At 43.0% G+C, this 24,064-nt stretch overlaps 3 protein-coding genes across 3 annotated transcripts; 2 read left to right on the top strand and 1 right to left on the bottom strand.

The window, feature by feature from the left end:
• Positions 1-83: 83 nt before the first annotated feature.
• LOC120810647 (uncharacterized) lies at positions 84-3,747 on the top strand. The gene is made up of 4 exons (XM_040165387.2): positions 84-643; positions 1,292-1,346; positions 1,536-1,650; positions 1,771-3,747. The coding sequence occupies exons 1-4, from the start codon at positions 350-352 to the stop codon at positions 2,597-2,599; spliced, it is 1,293 nt and encodes a 430-aa protein (XP_040021321.2). The 5' UTR covers positions 84-349; the 3' UTR covers positions 2,600-3,747.
• A 6,487-nt stretch (positions 3,748-10,234) lies between these two features.
• On the top strand, positions 10,235-17,180 carry nbn (nibrin). Its single transcript, XM_040166509.2, has 17 exons — positions 10,235-10,418; positions 10,703-10,824; positions 11,411-11,538; positions 11,664-11,823; positions 11,904-12,007; positions 12,112-12,229; positions 12,603-12,790; positions 12,896-12,996; positions 13,127-13,259; positions 13,359-13,567; positions 13,750-13,882; positions 14,003-14,645; positions 14,776-14,865; positions 15,110-15,250; positions 15,519-15,632; positions 15,713-15,762; positions 16,858-17,180. Exons 1-17 carry the CDS (start codon positions 10,388-10,390, stop codon positions 16,889-16,891), a joined length of 2,499 nt encoding a protein of 832 aa, XP_040022443.2. The 5' UTR covers positions 10,235-10,387; the 3' UTR covers positions 16,892-17,180.
• On the bottom strand, positions 17,122-23,966 carry osgin2 (oxidative stress induced growth inhibitor family member 2). Its single transcript, XM_040166510.2, has 7 exons — positions 23,838-23,966; positions 23,612-23,667; positions 21,490-21,582; positions 21,203-21,339; positions 20,932-21,123; positions 20,748-20,839; positions 17,122-20,658 (listed from the first exon to the last, which is right to left on the bottom strand). The coding sequence occupies exons 3-7, from the start codon at positions 21,554-21,556 to the stop codon at positions 19,494-19,496; spliced, it is 1,653 nt and encodes a 550-aa protein (XP_040022444.2). The 5' UTR covers positions 21,557-21,582; positions 23,612-23,667; positions 23,838-23,966; the 3' UTR covers positions 17,122-19,493.
• Positions 23,967-24,064: the final 98 nt, after the last annotated feature.

Below are 24,064 nucleotides of genomic sequence, written 5' to 3'. Positions count from 1 at the left end.
ATTTACCGTTGTGTTTTGCACTTCAGAGCCAAACGTAGTAATCCACCTAACAGTACACAAAACACTTGCCCAGCTGCGATGACGTAACCGAAGAGGGTGTGTCTCTATTCATACACGGGGGCGAAGTGCCCAGCTAAGATCCGCCTCACCTTCATGGCCGCGCGCACAGCGCAGGTGAGTCAAGCACCTTGGTTGGTTGATTTCGGTTCACGCGCACGGGAGAGAAATGTCACCGGGACGACACGGATAGCAGCGTGGTGTTTGCTTGAGATTGAGCGTCGTTTTTCCATCATCAAGTATAAACGGCGGACACACACACACACACGCACACACACACACACACACAGCTATGAAGGCCTCACATGTGCTACCCGTGACACTTCTCATTTCGACCGCTTTGGTGGGGATCACTAAAATACGCGAAATGAACCAGGACAAAGACAAAAGACAGCACGTCTTCCAGGACATCAAGCTGCGCGTGACCTACGATGTGCTGCAGGACTATCAGAGCACGCTGGAAGAGACGAGAACTTTACTGGAGAAGACCCAGAGTGCGCAGAAAGCGCTGGAGGAGGAAGTGAAGTTGCTTCAGGTCAAAGCGAATCGGGCTAAGGGTGATGTGGACGTCTGCGTGGCAGGCAAGGTGAGGAGAACCCAATAAATGCAAGCAGAGAGAGAGAGAGAGAGTCATTTTTGTTGCTCGTAGAGATCCACACTGTGTCATTCTTGAGTTGAAAGAGGAATATGTGCAGCAGAGGTTAAAGAAACTGAAAACCAACATGCAAAAAGTTCCTCTGTAACCTTTTTGAAATGTATCTCCTGGCTCTGTTTTTCCACTGTAATATTAGTTGCAATGTAAGTTACGAGTAACGATCCCACAGAACCGGTTGTACCAGGTCAAAGAAGAACATACCAAACACCACCCAATTCCCGGCTTGTCGTGTAGCCCAAATAGTGCACTTTGCCCGACATTACTGTTTAATTTAAGCCATTTATTGTTTGTGTGTATTGTGAAATGTGGGAGGAATAATCCTTAAACGTGACGTCACCAAACTTCTTTCAGGCACAGGCTGTATCCTTATCGACCGGTCGGTCATTTAACACTAATAAATATATGCAAGTCTGTTGAATGAAGATCCGGTATTTGCTACAGTTAAATGTTTACACTGGAAGTCACAAGGATGTGGCTGCAATGTTAAAGATGTGATTATAGAGGCAGGATGTTGGTCTGTGTAGAAAGAAAGCAAAAGTGTATGTGTGTGTGTTGTGACATCTTTGTTCCCACTTTCAGAAACCTGCAAACGATGAGCTGGTATCGGTAGAGATAGAATTAAAAAATCTCGAAGGTAGGTGCTGATTAATGTGTGTCAATGGGTCATATTCAATTTCTGAGAGAGGACCACCTTTCCCTCTTTTACTGTGCCAGCAGGCGCTGATTCAAATGCATTTAAATGTATTCAAATGTATTCTAAAAAAGTAACTTCAAGCAATGGTCCTAATTCCTTTCATTTGTGTTCATGTGATAACACCTGCAGCTGAACACAAAAAGGTGATGAGCGCCTTAGGAACAGAATTGGAAAATCAGAAAAAGCAACTAGCAGCACGTAGCGCGGTGTGTGGCTTCTTGAAACCAGGATCACAACCACCAAGGTATCGTTCATAACAATACAGCACAAAACATTACAAAACAAATTCTATTATATTGGTCATCCATAATGGAATCCACCGTGTGCATTCACTGCATCTTGTATTGTTATTTCTTTTTTAAAGCCAGCTGTGTAGCAAGGAAGGGATCGTAGAGGGCCCTAAAGAGGAAGCACCAAAGGCAGAGGCCCCCAAACCAGAGGAACCAAAGGCAGAGGCCCCTAAACCAGAGGAACCAAAGGCAGAGGCCCCCAAACCAGAGGAACCAAAGGCAGAGCCCCCTAAACCAGAGGAACCAAAGGCAGAGCCCCCTAAACCAGAGGAACCAAAGGCAGAGGCCCCCAAACCAGAGGAACCAAAGGCAGAGGCCCCCAAACCAGAGGAACCAAAGGCAGAGGCCCCCAAACCAGAGGAACCAAAGGCAGAGGCCCCCAAACCAGAGGAACCAAAGGCAGAGGCCCCCAAACCAGAGAAACCAAAGGCAGAGGCCCCCAAACCAGAGGAACCAAAGGCAGAGGCCCCCAAACCAGAGGAACCAAAGGCAGAGGCCCCCAAACCAGAGGAACCAAAGGCAGAGGCCCCCAAACCAGAGGAACCAAAGGCAGAGGCCCCCAAACCAGAGGAACCAAAGGCAGAGGCCCCCAAACCAGAGGCTCCAAAGGCAGAGGCCCCCAAACCAGAGGCTCCAAAGGCAGAGGCCCCCAAACCAGAGGCTCCAAAGGCAGAAGCCCCCAAACCAGAGGCTCCAAAGGCAGAGGCCCCCAAACCAGAGGCTCCAAAGGCAGAGGCCCCCAAACCAGAGGCTCCAAAGGCAGAGGCCCCCAAACCAGAGGCTCCAAAGGCAGAGGCCCCCAAACCAGAGGCACCAAAGGTAGAGGCCCCCAAACCAGAGGAACCAAAGGCAGAGGCCCCTAAACAGGAAGTACCTCAAGCAAATGCTCCTAAGAAGAGATGAGAAATGACAACCTGCTTTTTTGTAATTTACCTTTCAAAAACACAACAAGATTCCAGCACATTGCTTCAGTGGGCCAGTTTTTATCAGAGCCACAAGGATGACTACCTGGTACAGGACTGTGGTGTTCAGAGATATTCTTTTTTTTTTTATGTAACAAAATTATTATTTAAGCTACATTTTGAGGTGGACATACTTTTTTGTTTCTGCGATGGGGCAAAATGTTTTTTTAATCAGCGGCTTGTGCAGGTGTGGCTCGAGGGTTCTCTTAACATTTTTTGTAAGTGAAATGCAATGTAATATATAATTGACTAAAAAGAAGATTTGATTTATAGTTTCTTTTCTTCATGTCGTCAGTTACTGGATATCTCTTCCGTTGGTTGTCTTCCGTAATTCCGTTGGTATTTATGGCACAAATAAAATAACTGAGTTAGTATTGTTCATAAAGGTGACACGTATACAGTCATTTTTCATTGATTTTCATTCATTTCAATGTACCCTTTTTCAGTTGAACTTCGAAATCTGCTATCAGTAGATATGTTGTGGTTTTGTAGTTAGGATATTTAGAAAAAAAGAGTAAAACACAATTATTCGTTCATAGGGAACTAATCACTAATCGAGATCGCCAACTTCAAAGAGCAACGTTTTGTTCCTTGAACACTAGCAGTGCACATGCACTTTTTTGTTGCAGGATCAGTATGTCAAACTGCTTCTCTTCTGAATATACAAACCGTAATGTGAAAAGTTTAGGACTTAACAAATAGGAAGTTGTCAAATGGTTGACCACTAAAATTTGTATTTTGGTCACAACTCATTTTATTTAGAAATGCTGTGTGTGTTTGTGTGAGACAAAAGCTAAACACATATGTGAGGTCTAGTATCTTTATCACCACAAAAACAAATGCAGATCTGTGTGCTCTGTTATTTGACTGAATGTAAATTGGGAACTCTGGAAAGAAACCAAGAAGTTGAAACCAGGAAGAGAAAAAGCAAGTTAAACATTCTCCCTCTCTCTGTTTATCTTGCGTAGCAGCTTTTGTTGCTGTACATTACACTTTTATAGCTTTTTAACCTTAACATTTTCCACTATATGTTAGATAACTACCCCAATGCTGAAAACACATAAATAGGTATTGAATAATCGTTGTTAACCTTGTCTGACTCTCTCTTTCTTAGTGACCCTGCCTCAGGGTGTGTGTGTGTGTGTGTGTGTGTGTGTCAGACCAAAGCACCGACCAATCCGAGAACACGAAGCCTTTGTCTGTCTCCCTCTATAAACTTCACTCTGTTATCCCGGTGATAACAGCTCCATGTAGTTTGTATTTGGCTGATCCTAAACCTTCACTATGTATTTATTCTAGAGCTTCCAATAATATGTTGCACATTGTTTCTTTTTGAATTATATTTTAAACCATATAGAACAAATACTCAAAAGGGCATTTTTTTCGTTTGTGGATTAATACTAGAACAGCTGTTTGGAAAGATGCTAAATCATCCAGATTTTGCATCTTTCTATCATTCTGGAACATTTTCAACAAAACATCAACTATACAGGGTTCATGATATTAAAGCCACAACATTCTGTTTTGTGTTGATTATTGCTGTTGCTCTCTGCTCTGTTCTGTTCTGTTCTGTTGGACTGGTTCTTCAGGTTTTTCCCCATTTTATTGTGTGCGTTGTAAACTTTCCATGGTATTTTTTGTACACTCAGTCGTGACAATACTAACTTGACAGTGTGGTGTTTCCTGTTTTTAGCTCTATTCATTCTCACTGCATTGTGCATCGCCTGAACATCTCATTTTGTGGTGATTATGGTATTTGTCCTGGAGAAAAGCGCAGGTGTTTGGGTCCTGAATTCTGCCGTGACTTCCCTGCCTCTGATTCGTCCCGGGTGGCTGCAGGCTGGATGCGGCAGAGGAGCCGCATCTGGCTGCACTGAATGTCTGTTTTTGTATTTGTGCTTATTTGTGGTACGTTTTGTAATGCAACCTTATGGTGTAATGATCTCATGCCCTGTTGTCATCAGTCATCAGTGCCCTTGTTTCTATCAAGATCAAGACCTCTATCGCACCAAAATGTTCCAATCCTCATCTTCTACCTTTTCTTTATAACAAAGTGGGTGTACTTTTTAATACACTGTACAATAATGTACTTTACAATCACCTCATCTTCCCACCACGTGAGAAAATTAGTGACTTTTGTACTTTGTTTGCTTCAAAGTTCATAAAGTTGATGTTGTAATGCTGTATCGTTTCAAGCAATTGGATATAAAAACACTTGATTAATACATAAGCTGAATATAGAATATACATTTGCATTGAATCCTGCCCCAATAACTTTATATTCTCAAACTGAAACTAGCTTTTGATTGCTGCAGATTTTAATCATTGGACCTTAAACGTGAGTGAAAAATAAAGTTTGTGCTGATAGGGGGAAATTATTTTGCCCCGCTTATTTCAGACTGTTGAAAGACTTACGTGTTCATTATTTCACTGAATTGTAAAACTTCTCGTCTTTTCAACCATTTTCCCTTTTCATCTCTCACTTTGCCTCACACTAGCATTCCATCTGTTGGAGATTAAAATACTACCCCCCCCCCCCCGGGCTCCCAATTAGACAATCGGAGGGGCTATCATTCCGCCCCAATAGGCTCACAAGGTCAGTTCACAACAGGAGAGGATACAGAGACGTCATAAAACACAGCATGCAAAGTAGGACTGTGTTAATGACGGGCTGGAAAATAGATGCCGTTGTTGTTTTTTCAAGACATTTTAAACAGTTAAACACTGAATGATATACTGCAGTCTGGATACACAATCAAATCCTAGTCTCACAACGGACTTATTATTACTTATCAGCTCCGCGGCCGCTCCTCTCCCAGACTCCTCCACGAGGGAAAGTGTCTCCATTAACCAGCACATGTTACAGACGATGTGAAGTCAGCACGTGTCCCATACTCCCCCCATCAAAAACATACACATGAAGTGATAACAGTGGTAAACCAGACCACCAGAGGTTATCCTGACATCCAGAGGTCGACCGCCCTGCCCATATTTACACACATTTCCCATTACTTTTAATTGAGGAAGTTAGAGATACTGTTTACATAAAAGTCCAAATTCTTCACCTCGACCAATTTGAAACACCACGTAGAAACACACAATTTGAGTACCCAAAAATAAAGGGACAGCTGATGCTGAAACAGGATGGCATTCATATTTAAGTTTTTTGATGTTTTTTTATCTTCACGCTGCTACACAAACAACTGTAATTACACTTGATACGTGCGCCGCATCACTTTATAAAGGTAATCTTTTGCGAAATCAGCCACATAATAGTGACAAGATACAACTGATGACAATGAAGTGACCGTCGTGTCCTCCCCTAGAGGCAATAACCGAAAGTTATTTGACTTTGCGTTCCGGGGTCGTGTGTGTGTGTGCGTTTGTGCGTCTGTGGGAGCTTACAGCAGGATGAACATCACATGTATTGATCAGGCTAATGTGGGGAGGAAAGGCCTCAGGCCTCACTAGCTGATCAATATACCTCTAATTACATGGGGCACTCAGTGTGTGTCCCTCCCACGGTTGTATATAAATGCTGTTTGACTGAGAAATAACTCATACACACAGATCGTAGCTCACACACACAGTTAGCCGTGGATCATTTTTTACCACCTTTTCTTAATAACACGCAGGCTTAAAGTAATCACATTCTTTTACTTGTTTTACTGAGACTTTTTACTGACAGCACACAGGGGTGTTGTCTATGCATTTAGGAAATTGGTAAGTATCCTCATATTTGTATTTGTGTGTGAGTTTACCTCTACTTTGTTTCCCCTGAATCTGATCTTTCCCAAAACCAGTGAGCAGAGATCACTAGTTTGTGATGCCAAACAGAATCTCTCGTTACTGTTGTTTGTGACTCGCTCCCTCAAGGCCTTCCCTCCGTCATAACCCTCTTGTGTTGGACTGGTTCTTCAGGTTTGGTCCATTTTATTGTTCTCATTGAACATTTTTAAAGGCATTTTTTGTGACATACTGACTGACGGTTTGGTGTTTCTTTATTTTCTGTGACATTCCCTCATTCATTCTCACTGCATTGCCTGCAGACTCCTCCAGCCGGTTGAGGCGGCGACTGGCTAGAAGCTGTGTGATATGTTTGATATTCGGTTGTTCTTGTGCTTCGTCGTGTCAACTAAATATCAGACATATTCCTACAGAGTCTGGCATTGACTTCTGACCCGCGTTGGGCCAACAAAAAAAGATCCAAGTGAAGATGTTCAGGTGAACGGTTATTGATGGTAAATGTTATTCTTTTATATTGCTACTTACTCTAGAATATAATTTCTGTATAATATCTTTGAAGAAAGCTTGAAAGTACTAGAATGTCAGAATTGTGCTTTAGATAAATGAGAAAAAAAGTACTGTTATTTACTATATATTAACGTTCTTGTTATGTTCTCGAAAAAAGTTTTTAAAAAAATGTCCCCTAAGTACAATGTTTTTGTATTCTTTTATCCGGCTTTCAAACACAGTCATGTAGACGACCATGAGAGCGGACACAATGGGTGTAGTCCTGCTTTGTGAGGAAACAGGCATTTTCCTGCCACAACAAAGACATCAGACAGAGCTAACTGACAATAGCCGGTTATCACATGTTAGTTCAGTCCTGATTTATTCCGCCTGCAGTCTTTTATTAGCAACAACATCAAATTTGTATTCTCTTACTGCTAATGGATGGTACTTTTTTTCTTCCTTGTCAGTTATTTTTGTCATCATGCAATGAAGATATAAATAAAGCTTGATTGCATGTTCATTTTGTCTGTATTGATTCATTACTGGCTCCACATCTCGAATTCACGCCTTATTGCATCGGGCATAGCAAAAAAAATGCTTCAGATACTATTTTTATACCTAAATTAACTGAGAGAATGTGTTTTTTGACTTTTGGTTAAATGTCCTCCTTCAAGGGGCATTTTATTGTGTAATAATCCAATTTTCTAAGGTACCGTAACAAGCAACATCCTAATGTGCAGAAGCCATTGAGGCCATTAAGAGTGCTGCCTGGAAAGATCAGTGACAGCGATAATATATTTTTAAAACAAATTAGAGCATAAGAGTACATTTAAGAAGCAGCCAACAAGCGCTATCACATATTTCCTAAACTGCATTGCAATGTGAAGAACAGGCCATTGAAGGCTTGTGTCCTGCAATATCATTCTTAAAATAAAACCTATTCTGGCAAAAATGATTACAACTGGAAGGATAGTTTAAAGTGCACAGAAGACATCTGAGGCAAAACACATCGATGCATCACAAAAGGACAAAGAAAGGAAGATGGAGGACGTTTATGATTCATCCCTGTGTGTGCACTGCCACTCATCTGATCTGCAGGATTTTAAAGCTCCTTTTTGGTCTGTGCATGTAATGTTTAAACAACTATAAGCACAAAGACATTCATCCATTTTCTTTGAATGCCACAATAAAATACGTACACATGTGCCTGAATGTTGAACATGGGTCAAAGCGCCACGCTGTGTGGGACAATAGGCCAGTGGCAGGTTGTGCTATGGATGTTGTCATGGATGGGGAGATGTCCTGATAAGGTCAAATGGCCCCACATGAGACAAATGTTATCTGAAAGAGTGCACACTGTATACTCTAGGGCAATTTCTGTGCAGCACCACAAGAGGGAATGACGAACATTGTCGCAATGTTTGTGTGCAGCGTTTGTGTGTCTGTACACTGAATGTCTGCGTGCTGATAGAAGGTAATTAATGAGTGTGTGGAGGGATAAAGAGGGGGGGGGGGGGGGTTGACAATGGCAATGAAGGAAGTATAGATAAAGACTTGCTGGTTCAGTATAAATATCTGAGCCCACAAGGAGGCAGAGCATCCTCTCAAGAGGGACATCAAAGAGGAGAAGAGGGCTGAAAGGGGAAAATACAGAAATTAGAAGAAAAAATTAGAGGGTTAATAAAAGCTAGAGGAACCGAGGAAGGAGAAGGAGAACCGAGGGAAGGTTTTTATTATTATATATATTTTATATTACATTGTTGGATCTTTGAAATAGGTGAGACCAAAGATGTGGCATTCTTTCATCGGGTTATTACTTTTTTGTGTGTATATTTTTTACCCTGTGCGCTGCTTCTTTTCAGAAATGACAGACACAGCAGGAGGAATACTTCTGGCTTTGCTCTTGTTCCTGAGTGCCAGTGTGCCATGTTTCTCTGACAATAACAGGGGCGAGTGCTTCTTCAACACTAAAGGTGCAGTAGGTGTATGTAAACGTGTGGACGTGATGATTCCTATTGGCTTATATGTGTACAATTCGCCAAGTAGAAATAGAAAATTCTATGTCAAAAACATAAGAAATGTTTTTGAGGTGAACATACTTTACTTTTGTGCTACTTTATGCCTCTTCACTATATTTCAAAGTCAATCATTGTACTTTATATTTGTATGGTACAATTACATTTTTCCAGAACATATTATAAGCCTAGGAAATGCAATGCAAATTTGAATTATTAAGTACTCAACCTAGTTTGACTGCACCGATCTGGTGCAAAATTGAAATCCATCATTTTCATCAAATAATGTACTTCTAACTCTACTATAATCTAGGACTATTACTGTCAATTTGTGTATTTTACATTGTATTTATTTTTTGTTCAAGTAAATCCATTGCTCTATATGTCATAATAGCTGATATGTTTAAATTTAGGAAGCTGTGAACACATGGGAAAGTTGTACGGAATAGGAGAGACCTGGATAACCGATGACTGTTTCCAGTGTGTCTGCATGGAACCTTTTGGAGTAGGATGCTGTGACCAGTGAGTTTGTTTTGAATAACTATATAATAATAACCAATTTAGACGTGTCATAGATTTAACTCATCTTCCCAACAGTGGATCGGAACCTGTGGACTATCCATACTGGTGTGATGTCATCCGTAGACCCGACTCTTGCAAAAGCGTTGTAGTGATGAAAGTCAATCACAAACTACCGTGTCTCTGGGGAAGAGGACGTCTCAGACCGGCTGCAGGTCAACCTTGGAAATCTGACAATGATCCTTTTTTTTAAATTCAGCAATTAATGAAAAATCGCAATGAGGCAATGTTTGACGTTCATTTTGGATTCAATAATAATTATCTCAGGGTTAGTGAGGGACTAAACTCTGTTTATTATTTTTAAATCTGCAAATAATTACCATGGGAATTATGGGTTGACTGTGTTCTATTCTAATTTCACAATATCTTTGTTGTTGATGTCTGAATGTCTTGATTATAGTTCATGAAAATAAAAAATGTACTTATTATCTAATTACAACTTTGTCAAATTCCTGGTTTTGCGTAATATTGGTATATGTTATTTATAAAATGACTACTAAGTATAATTTGTTTGATTACTCACTTACTCAACAATTAAGTAATTAAAAACATTCATACTTTCATATACATTCTCCTGCTTCCCAAAAAATTATGTCTGTTCAATAAATATCTGCAAACATTGTAACAAATAGAGCACACGCGAGTAAAACATCTGTATCCTCAGAAATGTATAATATTACTTTAAATAGAAAAAATAATTTGGGTTTGTAATGAATTTACTTGCAGTTGATGAATGAGGGTTAATACTTTTATTTTGAAAAGAGAGCAGCGGCGCAGAGTTTGTACGTCACACCGAAGCGCGCTGAGTGTGTCCACCTTCGACTGATTACTGAAAATGTCGACTTACCGCTGACTTATTAGTAGTTTGCATACAATTAAAGACAGCAAGAAGCAATACAATGTGGATACTGACCCCCCTGGAGCCCGGAGGTAACGTTCTGTGTTAGCTTAACGTTAGCTGGCGGGAGAATGTAGCTGTGTCATTAACGTTTCTAATGCCACTAAAAACGTATCAATTCTCCTCTTCGGGTTGTGTAGTAATCGTCTTTTGATTTGCCGACTAGCTCATTTTATTCATATCTATTACTCCGGAAAGGTTTTTCCCAGTGAAAAAGTGCGATGTGCTAAATGCAGTATCCTTTCAACCACCGTCAGGTTGTCAGTTTCTGGTTCCCCCGTTAGAAGGTCCATGACCGGCCTCCTTTCCCTCACAGGTGAGACCCACTATCTCGTCTCCTGCAAAGAGTATGTTGTGGGGCGCAAAAACTGCGACATCCTCCTGCCCAATGACCAGTCCATCAGCAGAGCTCATGCTTGTCTCACTGCTGCAGACCAAGTAAGAAAGAGAATCATCATCATCATCATCATTCATCACCTAATGGACTCAATGTGTTCAAGATAATCTCTCAAAAGCCTTAAAACAATTCACTGAGCAATTGACATTGCAAAGATAATTGGCCATTTGATGCCAGTGTTTGCACTCTGTTAACAGCAGAAAAAAAAGGTTGCTCAAAGCCGTGCAGCAACATAATTCCGTGCTCTGTTGTTGATCTACATGCATATCCATCCATCTATACGCTGAACGTGGTTTGCTGCGTTATCATGCCGGTCTGTACAATAATGACTCGTGTTGCAGTGCATTCAGTTTCTACAGTATTTTCCTAAAAGTGTGACTACTTTGCAGGATTATTAATCCATGATCAATCCATTATTGGTACATATGGCTTCTAGTCTGTTAATACTCAAAAGGATTACATTTTTAAAAGCATGTTAATGGAGCTGCATGTCGTCTCCACTTTTCCTCACAGTTCAGGTTGAATAGATTTTTCATGCTTGGGATCCGTTCAAAACATTTGAGACGTGAACAATTGATCATATTTGATTAACAACTTTACGAGTGCCTTTGTGAATTCTTTTCCTAGACGCTGACTTTAAAAGACACGTCCAAGTATGGTTCATTTGTCAACAGCCAGCGATCCCCAGAGAACACGCCAGTGGGTTTAAAGTCAGGAGACAATGTTACATTTGGGGTTTTTCAACACAAATTCAGGTAAGTTAGTGATACAAGACCAAGTTAGTTATATTTCACATCACTGATCACCTTTCACTTTTGATTGCGCTCACAATGCTCATGAATTTTATGTTGCACGACAAATTTGTCGTCCTTTGTCTCAGCGTGGAGCACCAGAAGCCAGTGGTGTGTTCGTCCTGTTTGGACAATGATGGCAAGGCATCGATCTCTCAGGCCCTGCTGGCTTTGGGTGGGAAGCTGGTCAACAACTGGACTGATGATTGCACCCACCTGGCGATGCCCTCTGCTAAAGTCACGATCAAGGTTCTTGTTTTCTCATTGGGTGGTTGAATGGGATGTGTTTAAATATGAGTTTGATGTGCTTATTCTGTTCTCTTATTTAGACCATTTCCGCCCTCCTGTGCTGTCGTCCCATTGTGAAGCCGGACTTCTTCACAGAGTTCTGCGAAGCCGCTCGGCAAAAATCACCTCCCCCTAAAGCTGAGCGGTACGAAACAGTCCATCTTTATTTATTCTCATTTATGCTGAGAGTAAACCGAGTCCACGCAGGAGCAAACATTATCTAACTATGTGCCGTACGTTGTCGTAAAGGTTCATCCCGGAGATCGACGAGCCCAGCTTGAGGAACGACGATGTCAATCTTGCGGCGATTCCAGTTCGCAGACAGCTTTTCAGCGGAAAGACCTTCATATTCCTCAATGCCAAACAAGTGTGTCTACTTCGTTCTTTGTGATGATCTCATGTTGGTTTAGCGACATTCTCCTTGGATTTGTTTCCATCTACTGTTTTAGAGAACAGGGTGATTTGATAACAGAACACACAACAGTTATAGAACGAATCGCTCCAGGAGAGATCACAGGTTATAGAAGAGCTGCAACTGATGGTTGTTTTCACTGTTGATGGGAGGATCTAGATTATATAATGTAGAAGAAGAAGAAGATATCTACATCACTTTTTATTCTCTGACCCAATAATGTCCGTTATCGCCAAATAAGTATGTATTTAATAAGAAGGAAAGCAGAGAAATCTTTTAATCAAACACACAGTCCATTGTCTCATCGCTGCTCTTTTGTGGTTTGCAGCTCAGGCGCCTGAGTACAGCGGTGAGCTTCGGACGCGGCGAGAGCCGGCTGCTTGAGGAGGGCTCTTTGCCCCGAGACCTGCTGGAGTCTCCACACAGCTGTGTGATCGACGTAATGACGGCCAGCTCCCAAACCCTTCCTTTCTCTACCACAGAGTGGGTGAACTCTGTGAAGAACATCGTTCAAAGGTTGGCACCAACTCCTCTTCAAAAGCCCTCGAGGGTGTGTTTTGGCGATTTATTTGTCAAAGTGCGATGATTTGTGAACACTTTAAAACGCTCTCTTTGGCACAGAAAAGGCCTCAGAGTCATCACAGAATCGGAAATTGGTTTGGCTGCCATCTATGCTTCCTGTAATAAGTACTGCAATCCATCTTGTCTGACACCAGACTCAGGTGGGTGAAGGGACCAAAAGGCACTGAATGCTGCGATTGTCTTTTTTTAGGTTTTCATCATTTCCGACATTTTCATTTCTTAATAATTCTTCTTATATTCGTTTCCGTCCTTGTTTACTGTTTTTTTTAGAGTCTGCACCAGAAGTGGCCCCCAGAATCCCCACCTCTTCGCTGTCGCAGAGCGCGGCCGTGGACGAGACCGCGTTACCTGCAGCGTCTCAGAACATCACGGCTTATGCGGCCAACACGGAGCCATCACAAGGGTACCAGCAAGCACGGCTCAGAGCACGCGTCACTTTTGATCTCAAGTGGTCCACAAACTTTCCGTTTTTTAAATCTGTGCAATTATACTTGTTTATCAGGAAAGACGCGTGTGAAGGTACGAGGGTGATGGCAGTCGGGGAGACTCCTGAGGAGACGCAAAACCAGAACAGCAGTCAGGCCGGCGGATTCAGACCTTTTGCTAAGAAGACGTTCACTCAGTGCGTTGTGCCCGATACGATGAGCTCATCATTCAACTCTGCAGAGAGCACGCACTCGCAGATGAAGAAGCCAGAGTCTAAAACAACAGGTGGATGCACAGTTTTTTTTTATTTTTTAGATTTGTATTTGTGTTATTCAGCGATTCGCTTTTTCCAGTCAAAATGATTAGCGAAGCTTGCACAACATGAGTTGTTTCAATCTCCTAATCTACCTCTCAGCACTCGCTTCATTCCATTTAGTGCTTTAACCCTTCAATGAATGTTTTTGCAGTTTCAGGTGCAGGCAGTAGTGGAATTAGGTCCCGGACAGCCCTTCCCAGGAGCAACGTGTCCCGCTCTGCACAAGGCTCCCCACAGAAACAATTAACTCTAACCACGTTCTTCCAAAATGCCAACAAGAAAAGGTAAACATATGCTCTTTGAAATAGGTAAGAATGTAGCGCGCTAACCAAGCAAGTGAATCGTCTAATGTCGATGGATTGGCAACGATACAAGATGAAAGTCTTTGTCTCCATGTCATTGAGGCCTTTGGAGGAAGAGCTCTTCTCCGTCACGTCGGAGCCAAAACGTTCCGCGCTGGAATCATCCATCAGCATGCAGACGCCAAACGCTTCAGCCAAGTCCAAAGAAACATCCTCGCGCTCAGTCAGAGCCCCTGTGGCAAAGTCCCAGGCTGCACTGCGGCCAGCAGCTAATCTCCTCGCAGGGCGGCCGGAGGCTCAATCGGACCGCGCTGCCCAGGAGGAGCCACGTAGTAGAAAGAGGAAGGAGATGGAGGAAGAGATAGAAATGGATGAGCTGGAGTCTCTTATGTCTGAGGACTTCTTTGATGATCAACCGACAGTGAATCAAGGTTGGCAAGCTCCGCCTACAACCCTCGGTTCAACCGAACCGAAACAGAGATTAGATAGTGAGGAGGCTTCTTCTTCAAGCAAGAGGCAACGGGTCCACCTAGAAGAAAATGTGAAGAGCCAGAGGCCGCAAGTGGGCCTGGAAAAAAATAAGGAGCAAAGATCTGACCAGGATGTCTTCACCATCAAGACTGAGCAGGTTCATCCTTTAGAGTACGAGACTGATGTAAAGTCCAGCGTGCGTCCAGAGGTTTCATCTGCCAGTACAAGCAAAGACCTACTTCCTTTTGAAGATGATGACGAGTCGTTCATTGAGGTGAGGATTTACTTTGTGTTCTTTCATCCAGTAATTCAGAGAAAAGAAAATTACAACTTGAACTGATTTAGCACACATTTTTGTTCAGCATTTAATATTACGAGACATTTACAACCTTTTATTCCTGCAGGATTTAGAACTACTCCAAGTGGATATTTGTCCACCTAAGGAAGAGCCAACGACCCCTCTGAAATCAGTTTCAATAAAACCAGAGGTCAAAGTAAGTTCTGTTGTTGTTGTGCATTATTCTTTTAACAATTTTAGAATTCCGTTTTCCACGCTTTGATAATCATTGGGAACTACGCAGGATTTACAGGGGATACTTTATAAACTGCATGTTATATTTGTAAAATCTGAAGTCCTTTTAGTTGTCTTAAATTGTTTTTCATATTCTATATCAATTAAAACAAATAATATTAACGCTCATTCTGATAAAAGTGACATATTAATGTGCTGTTTTGCAGGAGACAAAGATTGATGAGGATCTACCTAACAGGCTGGTGTTAGTGGAGTTCAGATCGCTCACTGTGACCGCTCCTCCCAGAACCAGACCCCCCAGGATGCAGAACAAGGGCCACGCAAAGAACTTCAAATGCTTTCAGAAGGTCAGATTAAAAACAATGCGATTCACACAACAGATGCAAGGAGCCGTGCGAAGGATATTTGGGGCGTCTAGTTGTGAGATTTGAGGTTACTCAATTAGAACTATAAACCTTTTAGCTACCTGAAGCATGTTTCTAAAGGAGATGCTGCTAGTGGTTTTCTATTTTGAACATATCCGTATCCTTTAAGAAATTATCTTTTATGCCACATACATTATTTTCCACATGCACCAGATTAAATATGTTTTTCATAAAAACTTGCTTGCGACAGATCTACGTGACCAGTGCACAGCGCTCCCCCCACATCATCGGAGGATCTGATCTACTGGTTCACAGCAGGGGGAAAAACTCTGATCTGGATGAGTTCTTGAAAGATGCAGTTGAGGTACGATTGTCTCTGGGTCTCTATTGTCCGCCTGTGATCCGTGGACTTGGCTTCTTGATTCGAGCCTGTGTTTGTTTCAGGAGGAGCGTCAGAGCAGACGGGACGAGAGCGTTGGAGATGACCTCTTCAGGTGAGATTTCATCATCAGAGACGTGTAGTGACTTTGTTGAATCTAGATTGTGACTGCAACCAAACCAATTAATCTTGCCTCTGTTTTGTCATTAGACGTAAAACAGGCTCATTCTGCTGCTTTTATTGATCATTGGTAATGATGTGCTGCTTTACTTCCAAGAAGGTGACTGAGAACAAACCAAACTGCAATTAATAAACAACAGTCGAAAAGTGGCAACATCATGATAGTGTCAAAAGAAAAGTTGGAAATTCAAAGTAATGTGAATAATAATGGGTTTATTGACAAAAAAAAAAGACCGTAATTCTCTAACCAATTTATCCTAAATAGTATGAAGGACTGTACATACAGGGGATCTACTGTTGCCCCCCTTTAGTGTTCATTGTTTGGCTCGAAAGGTACAGGTTCTTGTCTCTTTGTCAAAAGCACCTTTTTCTATTTAGACCTCATCGCAACTACGATATGACCTGTTGTGCTTTGTTTCTCTTTGACATAAAAATGCACCGCGTGTCTCTTGTGGTCGACCTGCTCGATTCCAGTAAACATTCTAAACCTTCAGTCATTATAATCAGGAGGAGACGCTATATGATTAAATGCAAACCATCCACCTGTTGCCACTGTAGCTTCACTTTATCCAATCAGGACATGGGGAGTCTTTCGTCACAGCGGTTGCCAAGTAACGGAGGTTTTGTAAGCTGTCGCTGACGTCTTTTCTTTGACTAAGCAGAAATGAGAGTGTCTGAGATAGATTGTGTGTGTGTGTGTGTGTGTGTGTGTGTGTGTGTCGAGGCTGAATTGTTTGATCACTGATTCATGCTCAGTCAGTCGTGCGGTCAAGGGAACACACTCTGCTGCTAAGCAAACAATTCACGATTATCTTTTTTCTGGTAGGTCTAAACGAAGTTTCCAGACGTGGCTCACAGGAAGCCTGTTTGCTCTAAGCTGTTCAAACACTCTCCTCGGTTTATAGTGCCTCATTTGGGAGCTTTTATGATTTGTTCAAAATGGAACATCGAGGAATGATCAATGGGGAATGTTAAAAGCCCATCCTGACCAGGACGGACCTTTAAGATCAAATCTTTTGTGTGTCTTTAGGTACAACCCCACCAAACAAACCAGGAGGAGATGAGATGCCTTCGGAGTGAATTGCTTTCAAAGACACAGGAAATATCATCAAAGTAAAAGAAAAGATTCCAGAAAACAAATGAACGATTAATCTTTATCTGTATTTCAACTATAACTGCTAAATTGATCAGAAATGTTTTCCAGTATTTGGTATAACCGTTGTTCTTGTTCTTTCTATCTCTGAATGTAAGTAATGAAGCCACTGACAGCCAACAATGTAACAAAACACACATCTTCAGAGATTTCTCTCAAAGTTTTATTTGTCAATGATAATAAAAACGCGCCATACAAAACATTAGAAACTCTTCGGTTGTACAAGAGAGCATTAAAACTCTGCATGCTGAAAGCAGCCGTCACTTTGTTTTAGAAGTGGAGACCAGTTGCGTTTCCCTGGTTCTGGCTGAAGTTTAAAGAGGTGCTTGTTGGACTGTCGTACGTGAGCCAACAGGAACTTTTACAGATCTATAAACTGTTTGGATAAATGTCGTTGTCATGCCAGAATCTCTACAGGCCTGGTGGGTGGAAGCCCACCTGTCTATTCCTGTTCAGGGAAAGTGCCACGAATGTAGATGAACACACAACAAACCTGTTGGTTCTCCATTAAGTGAGCAGAAAGCTCTTAGTTGAAAGTGCTCTACAGAAGTGTCCAAACAGGATTCCATCTTTTACATCTACAGCCGATTTAAATCTGTAATCATTCATTGTTTTAAAGGGTTATCTCCACTTCTGAGTTGCACAATTTCTTGATTCCTTAAATGCACTTCTGTCTTTTGCTTACAGCAACTGCTGCAAGGCAATATTTCATGCCTGCATGCATATATTTAATATTCATATAGAAACAATATACAAGATTCAACAATGTTTGGTATACAGTTGAAATGTAATATTTAACACAGGAAAAAACATGATCACTAGTTGACTGTTATGATCAGCAAAACTTATTCAGTAAAACTACTAACTTTGTTAGTGGAAAAAGTAATGTGACTACAGTAACAAATTATTTATCTAATACATTAACCCCACTCGCACACGCACACACACACATGCACTGAGTAGCATGTTGCATTTAAGAAAATAATCTAGGTGTTGCATCACAATAGAAAAGCAATGGGCAGGAGACGAACAGACGATGCTTGCTGCATAGGAAGGGAGGAGACCATCTTGGAAAGGAAGAATATTTTGCTACTGCTTCTGCTCACAACCGGTCAAAGGTTAAAAGTTTTTTTGACAATTGGCAAAACAATGTCTGTTTGTTTTGAAGGTGTACTTAACAAATAGAAGAAGCATTTGCTATAAGATGCATGTAGGGTTGGTTATTATCACAAAACTTATATGGAGTTTAGCTTTTAGCCAAAAATGGCTCAACATAATCATGAGAATACAAAGAGGATGCGGAGACTTGGCTTTCTAAAACCATTAAAGGTAAATCATTTATTTGATATGGTTCTTGAAATCAAGTGTGCCATTTTTTTTGTTTACTTTTCTCTCCTTGTGCATCTATATTGTTTCAGATGAGCTGCCACTAATTAGCCAAAGTCTAAAAGAAGAAAATGTGCATAACATGATTGTTGCATTTAGAGAAATGGAATATGAAGGCAAGAACTATACCTTCATTAAAAGGTTTTAGTCATGAATTATTGTTAATTGTTCATTTCCATTTTTCTAATATTTCTATATAGAACCCTCTCATAAGAACACCATTCCCATCTTTACTTTGCTTAATTAATCTTTGTCGTGTGACACAATTAAAGGAGTGTCTTCATTTGATGAGAAGTTTCCATGTCTCTGAATTCAAAGTACGCTTTCTGAAGAAGATGATGCGCATTCAGTTGTATTTTGTGCGACAAGGTTTGTTTTTGTCCTGAGTGTAAATCTAAAAATAATTCATTTTTAAATGCCGGGATATACATTGTTCAACGGAGTACCATTTGAAGATTGCATATTGTATAGAATAAAATAAAATAAATATGTTTAACACCAGAGTGATCCTTTGAAGATCATCTTTTTGCGAAGATATTTGATGTGTTTGTGCAAGAATACAGTCCGATCCGCAAGTGAAATTATTTGCATAGACAGCTTCAGTAGCACTATAACCGCAGCGACACTTTATTATTAGACCTTTTAGAACTATTTTTAGGTGTATGGCTTCAAATACCAACAACGCTAAACAAAGAATCTTCTGAAGTTAAAGGGTAGGCTCAGAATAATCAGGAACATTTAAGATTGCTAATAAGCCTGTTTGGCCACAACATGCTCTCAGTTAAAGCTTGTGTACTATTGCAATTACTCACCACTACAGTTTGTCTTGGAGTTCGGATTAAGGTAACTTTGTCGGCGAGACCACAGATAGAGCAGCGAGTTTCTGTCACTCACACAATACAAGCTGCATGGATGATGAGCGTTACAGCCTCAACTTTTAACTGCCATTAATAAATGCAGCGAAAGACACATGGTGAACTAATAAATAACCCTGATGAAGAAAAGATCCCATTCAGTCTTGGGGTTACTTATTAACTAGAAAACATTGGCACATGGTAGCTTGGACTACTGGCCTTCTTGTGAAGTCAGACGACACTCTGGTAACCGGTCTTTTCTCCACCGCGTTTTCAAATGAAGTCGTTCCCTCCGTCGCCGATGAGCGTCCCCTTCTGCTTGAGCCTCTTCAGCAGACACGAGGCGATGCCCAGAGCACCACCCTTCAAAAAGCGAACAAAGTTGTCTCCCACCAACGGGCCCATGGCGAACAGGCCCGGCTCCCTGGTACACTCAAAGGTGTAGGGGTGGATGTCAATGGGGTTCTGCGTGCAGGAGATGGGTTTTGTGGGATCCTGACCCAAGTACTGGCCCTGGCCCTTCAGGAAAAACAAGTTGGGGTTTGTCCCGATCAGCACGAGGGCCATGGAGATCTTGAATGCCTTGAGGGAGTTGTTCCCCTGCAGCAAACACCTCCTGTCGGACTGGAAGGAAACCAAGCAGTGTTCGGGGAAGCTGGTGTAGTCGGGAAACAGGTCGACACCGGCGTTACCGGCCACACTACCCGCGGCGAGCTGGGGCTTCGGGCACATCTTGGCACACACTGAGGAGGCAATACTTGCTGCCTGAGGTCCGTTTAAAGCAGAGGAGGGAGCCGTGTTGGTGTAGCTTTGAGAGCACATCATGTTGTAGACTTTGTGGTACTCTGGGTACAGGGTCTTGGGCAGCTGTTTGAAGATGAGGTCAGAGTCGCCGACGTTCTTACGAAAGACATGCAGCACTCTTACGTGGCTGTTACAAGCGCACAGAACTGCATCCGCAGCGCTCAAACCGGCACCGACAATCAAGACCGGATCAGAGTTCACGTCCAGTTTTCTCTGGCTCACGGCCAAACCCAGGTCTGAGATGCTGTGGAATACAAACGGAAGGTCCTCGCCCTCCGCGCCTAATCGGACCGGCGAGTCGGATGCACCCGTGGCCAGAACAACATTCTCCGCAAATAGAGAGAAGGGCACATGGGTGTCATTTTGCACCTGCTGGTATCCCCTCACTTCCCAGAGAGCCCCCCCTGCTCCGTTATTTAGACACTCAACTCCATTTCCCACATCTCCCAACCCTCCACCTCCCTGACCACTGTGCCTTTTTTCCAGGCCTTCCTCCTCGTGCTCCCGACACAGTTTCTGGATAGAAGTCACGTAGGTGTTGTCAACGAAATTCTTTTGCAGGCCCTTTAACTTGACATAGTCGCGGTAATAGGAGGAGATCTCCTCTGGGGTGGCTCGGTCACTGGTTACATCCCTGAGAAGAAGAGATAGATGATGAGCGGTAACAGCGGAATAAAACCCAGGCTTAAGCCGCGTTTTTACGGTCAACCCCCCTTTCGGTACCTGTGTTTCCCGTTGGTCAGGTCCCTGTAGTTGACCCCGGGAAGCTCCATCCAGATGCCCAGACTGATGGTCAGCATGGAACCCTCCATCGCCTGAGGGAAAAGAAGAGAGAATGCAATGTCAGAGGACAAAACAACGGATTGATAGGTGCAAGACTTGCAGCGGACTAAACGTTGCATCTCACATGCCAGGCGCCTCCAGGCGTTGCCCTCCCCAGCACCAGATGTGGGATGTGTTGCTGCTTGTCCCTCCTCCACTGAAGGACAGGGGGCAACTCGTAGCCAAAGTCAGCGTTGGGGTGCAGCAGCGTGTCAAAAAGCACAGCTACAGGGTTCCTTGACCTCCCCTCGAGACCTTCACTCAAATATTCCAGATCCTTCAAGAAACAGGGCATGATAATGACACGGCTGAGTGACTGTGATCATACAGGAACACTCTTCTTCTAGTGGTTTTACCTGCTCAGTAATCGATAGGTGCTTGCTCTCCTGCAGCTTCCTGTACAGTATTGGGTTTGGGTGGACAGTTGCTGTATCTAGGTAAGGCTTGTGTCCGCTCAGCAGGTAGGACAAACAAATACCCGAAGGGCCGTTGCCTGAAAACAAATAACAGGTTTAGGAAGGATCCGACACAATGAGTGACACAAGTTCAAAAAGAAAGAATGCTTCTGGTGTTTTACGGGAGCGAGATTAAACTTAAAGCATGGCATGCTTAAAGGTCCAAAGGTCAAGCGCAAGATGTTTACCTATGATAACCACAGGGACAGTGGGTGGGTGCTCTTGGGGCATAGTGGTCTCTTCCAGTAGAGGCATGGCTGCAGCCTGGGCCGGCGCCGGCACTGCGGAGGAATGGTAGAAATGAAAAGAAAGTTCCGGGCATTTCTGTAGCCCTCTATTTAGTGCCCTACTAAACGCAGAGGCCCCTTTGTGCGCTGAACACACTCAAACGGGCTTTCTGTCTTTGTTGTCTGCCAATGCTGTTGTCGTTGTCTCACGTTAGCTCGGATCCTGCATCCGTCCACCATCCATCAGCTGACGCACACGCCAGAAAAAAAGCGTTATTCATCCTGTTATTGTCCTGCCACACAGCTATGACCCTCCCTGTCTGGGCCTTCAAACACATGGAAACGCCCCGCCACAACACAACGTGCCCCCTCCACCCCCTTTTTTTTCTCTTTGCCATCCCGCCAACGTCCACACCCCCCCCCCCTTGTCCTATCAAACGTGGCCGGCGGCGAGACTAGCCGCTGTAAACCCCGGTGCCGCTTCCCAAACAAAAGGGACTTCTAATCAGATTTATATAGGCCTGTGTCTGTTGGTAAAACGTTGCCATTGAGCATGTGTAGTGCGTGTTTGTGTGTTACGCGACTGTGCCATTGTGCGCCCGCCGGGCGGCAAATCCCCTCTGATCACTCCTCCGAGTGGGCCCTAATCCCACCGGGCATGTTTATGTCTTTACCGCCCATTTCCACAGCAGCAGGGTGAGAATGTGGTCCTGGCAGGTTGACAGAGCTCCTCCTCCTGTCATACCCATCTACCACTACCACACTACACACACAACACACACATACACAGGCAATCCCGCCAAAACATTACCCACCCACCCCGGCAAACAGTGCCCCCCTGCACCCAGCTCCAAAGTTCCTACTAACCAAAACTTGGCACGCTGCCGGTGGTATTTCCACTCCACTGGTCCATTTGACGAACCCGACAGTGTTTACAGTTTTCTAACAATTTCAATTACACACCAAAATTAGAGTCTCGCACTGTCGGTGGGTTTCAGGAGATCCCATATAATCCAAAGGAATGTATTCTAATTTGCATTTAGATTGTTATTTGTCAACATCTCCACCAGTAAACAGTATGGAAAGAATATGTATCATAAGACAATCGCAGTTTAAATGTTCATTTACTGGCTTCGGGAGTTTTCAATTGTATATTTTGTCTTATTCAACAAAGGAAACCAGATCAGTTGTATATTCAGCGCCCCTCCATTAGCCTGAGTGGGATTCTTACTCTGTGCATCATTTTATTTCTCTGAGTGATGATAATGATACACAATGCAGTTAACTCTTCATACTGCTGTGGCACCATGTTGTTAAAAGTAAGATTGTATAAAATGAGATGATGGGAACGGATGCGGGAGAAATTGATAAGCGAAATGTATGTTTTAATACCAAAGTAATCCACAGTTTCATTTCATTTCAAGCTGCTTGGGAGGAAAACCCCCACATTCATAGCAAAACATGTGAGATTACTAGAAATGTTGACTTGATTATGTTGCACGTATTTTGGTTTGTTGGCCTACTGACCTTCGAGTGTCTACATGGCCTCATTGTGAAGCCTGTGTGCAGACGATACACTACACTTTTCTAGAACATAGAGTGATGTGCGTTTAGCCTAACAGCTGCAGTAGATAGACAAAATATGAAACTAAATGTTATTAAAACACCTGTCTTTTATTCGGAAACCGGCTTTAAAATGTCCATGCATTTCAATTTCGTTTTTTTGTTGTTGTATTTTTCTTAGTAACTGTTTAAAAGGTGTGCTCGGCCCTTTGCAACTTGTGCCCATTCGCATTGAGCACCCGGTCAGTTACAAAACTTCCAACCAGCTTGATATGAGGTGAATACAACAATCTACCCGTGTGTGGTTCTTACTGCAGCACAATGTAGCAGTGCGTTACGGAGCAATGCGCATCGATCGAATGGGTTAAAACCTCCCACCGTATCCGCTCGACTCCTCGCATCCTGCATCCATCGAGGCACCACGGAGCACATGCGACATGCGGCTCTGTGCAACATCATTGCGCAATTTAGGTCAAACTCACACCTCCGCAGAACCCGTCCTAGAACAACGATCTCTCACCTCGTTGTGATGCAGCTCTCTTTGTCCCAGTTGCGTCCAGTTATCACGACCCCCGCCTGCGTTTGTATAAATACACAGATACAGGTGGGAGGTCCAGCCTCTATCATGACATAATAAGCCAACCTCTCTCTCTCTCTCTCTCTCTCTCTCTCTCTCTCACACACACACACACACACTCACACACGCGCGCGCACGCAGACACACGCATAGACGCGCGCGCATTTACCTCCGTGCAGTTGGATGACGTGCAGACGACGGTAGCCTCGGAGGTGGATCTCCTCTGCGCCTTGACGGCAGAGGGCGAGTGAGAGAGAAACCGCGTGTTCTGGCCGCCTCACGTGCGCATCTCTGCACCGGCAGGCGTGTGCGCGTTCACGGAGAAAAGAGGGAAGATGAAGAGCATCCTCGCAGCATCCTCACTGCGCCGCCGACCTGCTGCTCGAGGAGTGGGCT

Source organism: Gasterosteus aculeatus, chromosome 20 (assembly GCF_964276395.1).
Source record: "Gasterosteus aculeatus chromosome 20, fGasAcu3.hap1.1, whole genome shotgun sequence".
In the NCBI taxonomy this organism is placed as follows: Eukaryota; Metazoa; Chordata; class Actinopteri; order Perciformes; family Gasterosteidae; genus Gasterosteus; species Gasterosteus aculeatus.
Note: the sequence above shows the minus strand (reverse complement) of the source record. Positions and strands in the feature narration are given on the sequence as shown.

Coding starts and splice junctions, on each gene's coding strand:
- LOC120810647 (XM_040165387.2), top strand. CDS start 350: ATGAAGGCCTCACATGTGCTACCCGTGACACTTCTCATTTCGACCGCT. Junction 644..1,291: donor ACGTCTGCGTGGCAGGCAAG/GTGAGGAGAACC, acceptor TCCCACTTTCAG/AAACCTGCAAACGATGAGCT. Junction 1,651..1,770: donor CCAGGATCACAACCACCAAG/GTATCGTTCATA, acceptor TCTTTTTTAAAG/CCAGCTGTGTAGCAAGGAAG.
- nbn (XM_040166509.2), top strand. CDS start 10,388: ATGTGGATACTGACCCCCCTGGAGCCCGGAG. Junction 11,539..11,663: donor GTTTTTCAACACAAATTCAG/GTAAGTTAGTGA, acceptor CCTTTGTCTCAG/CGTGGAGCACCAGAAGCCAG. Junction 13,883..14,002: donor CAAAATGCCAACAAGAAAAG/GTAAACATATGC, acceptor CATGTCATTGAG/GCCTTTGGAGGAAGAGCTCT.
- osgin2 (XM_040166510.2), bottom strand. CDS start 21,556: ATGCCTCTACTGGAAGAGACCACTATGCCCCAAGAGCACCCACCCACT. Junction 21,340..21,489: donor TGTCCCTGTGGTTATCATAG/GTAAACATCTTG, acceptor ATTTGTTTTCAG/GCAACGGCCCTTCGGGTATT. Junction 20,840..20,931: donor CGCCTGGAGGCGCCTGGCAT/GTGAGATGCAAC, acceptor CTTTTCCCTCAG/GCGATGGAGGGTTCCATGCT.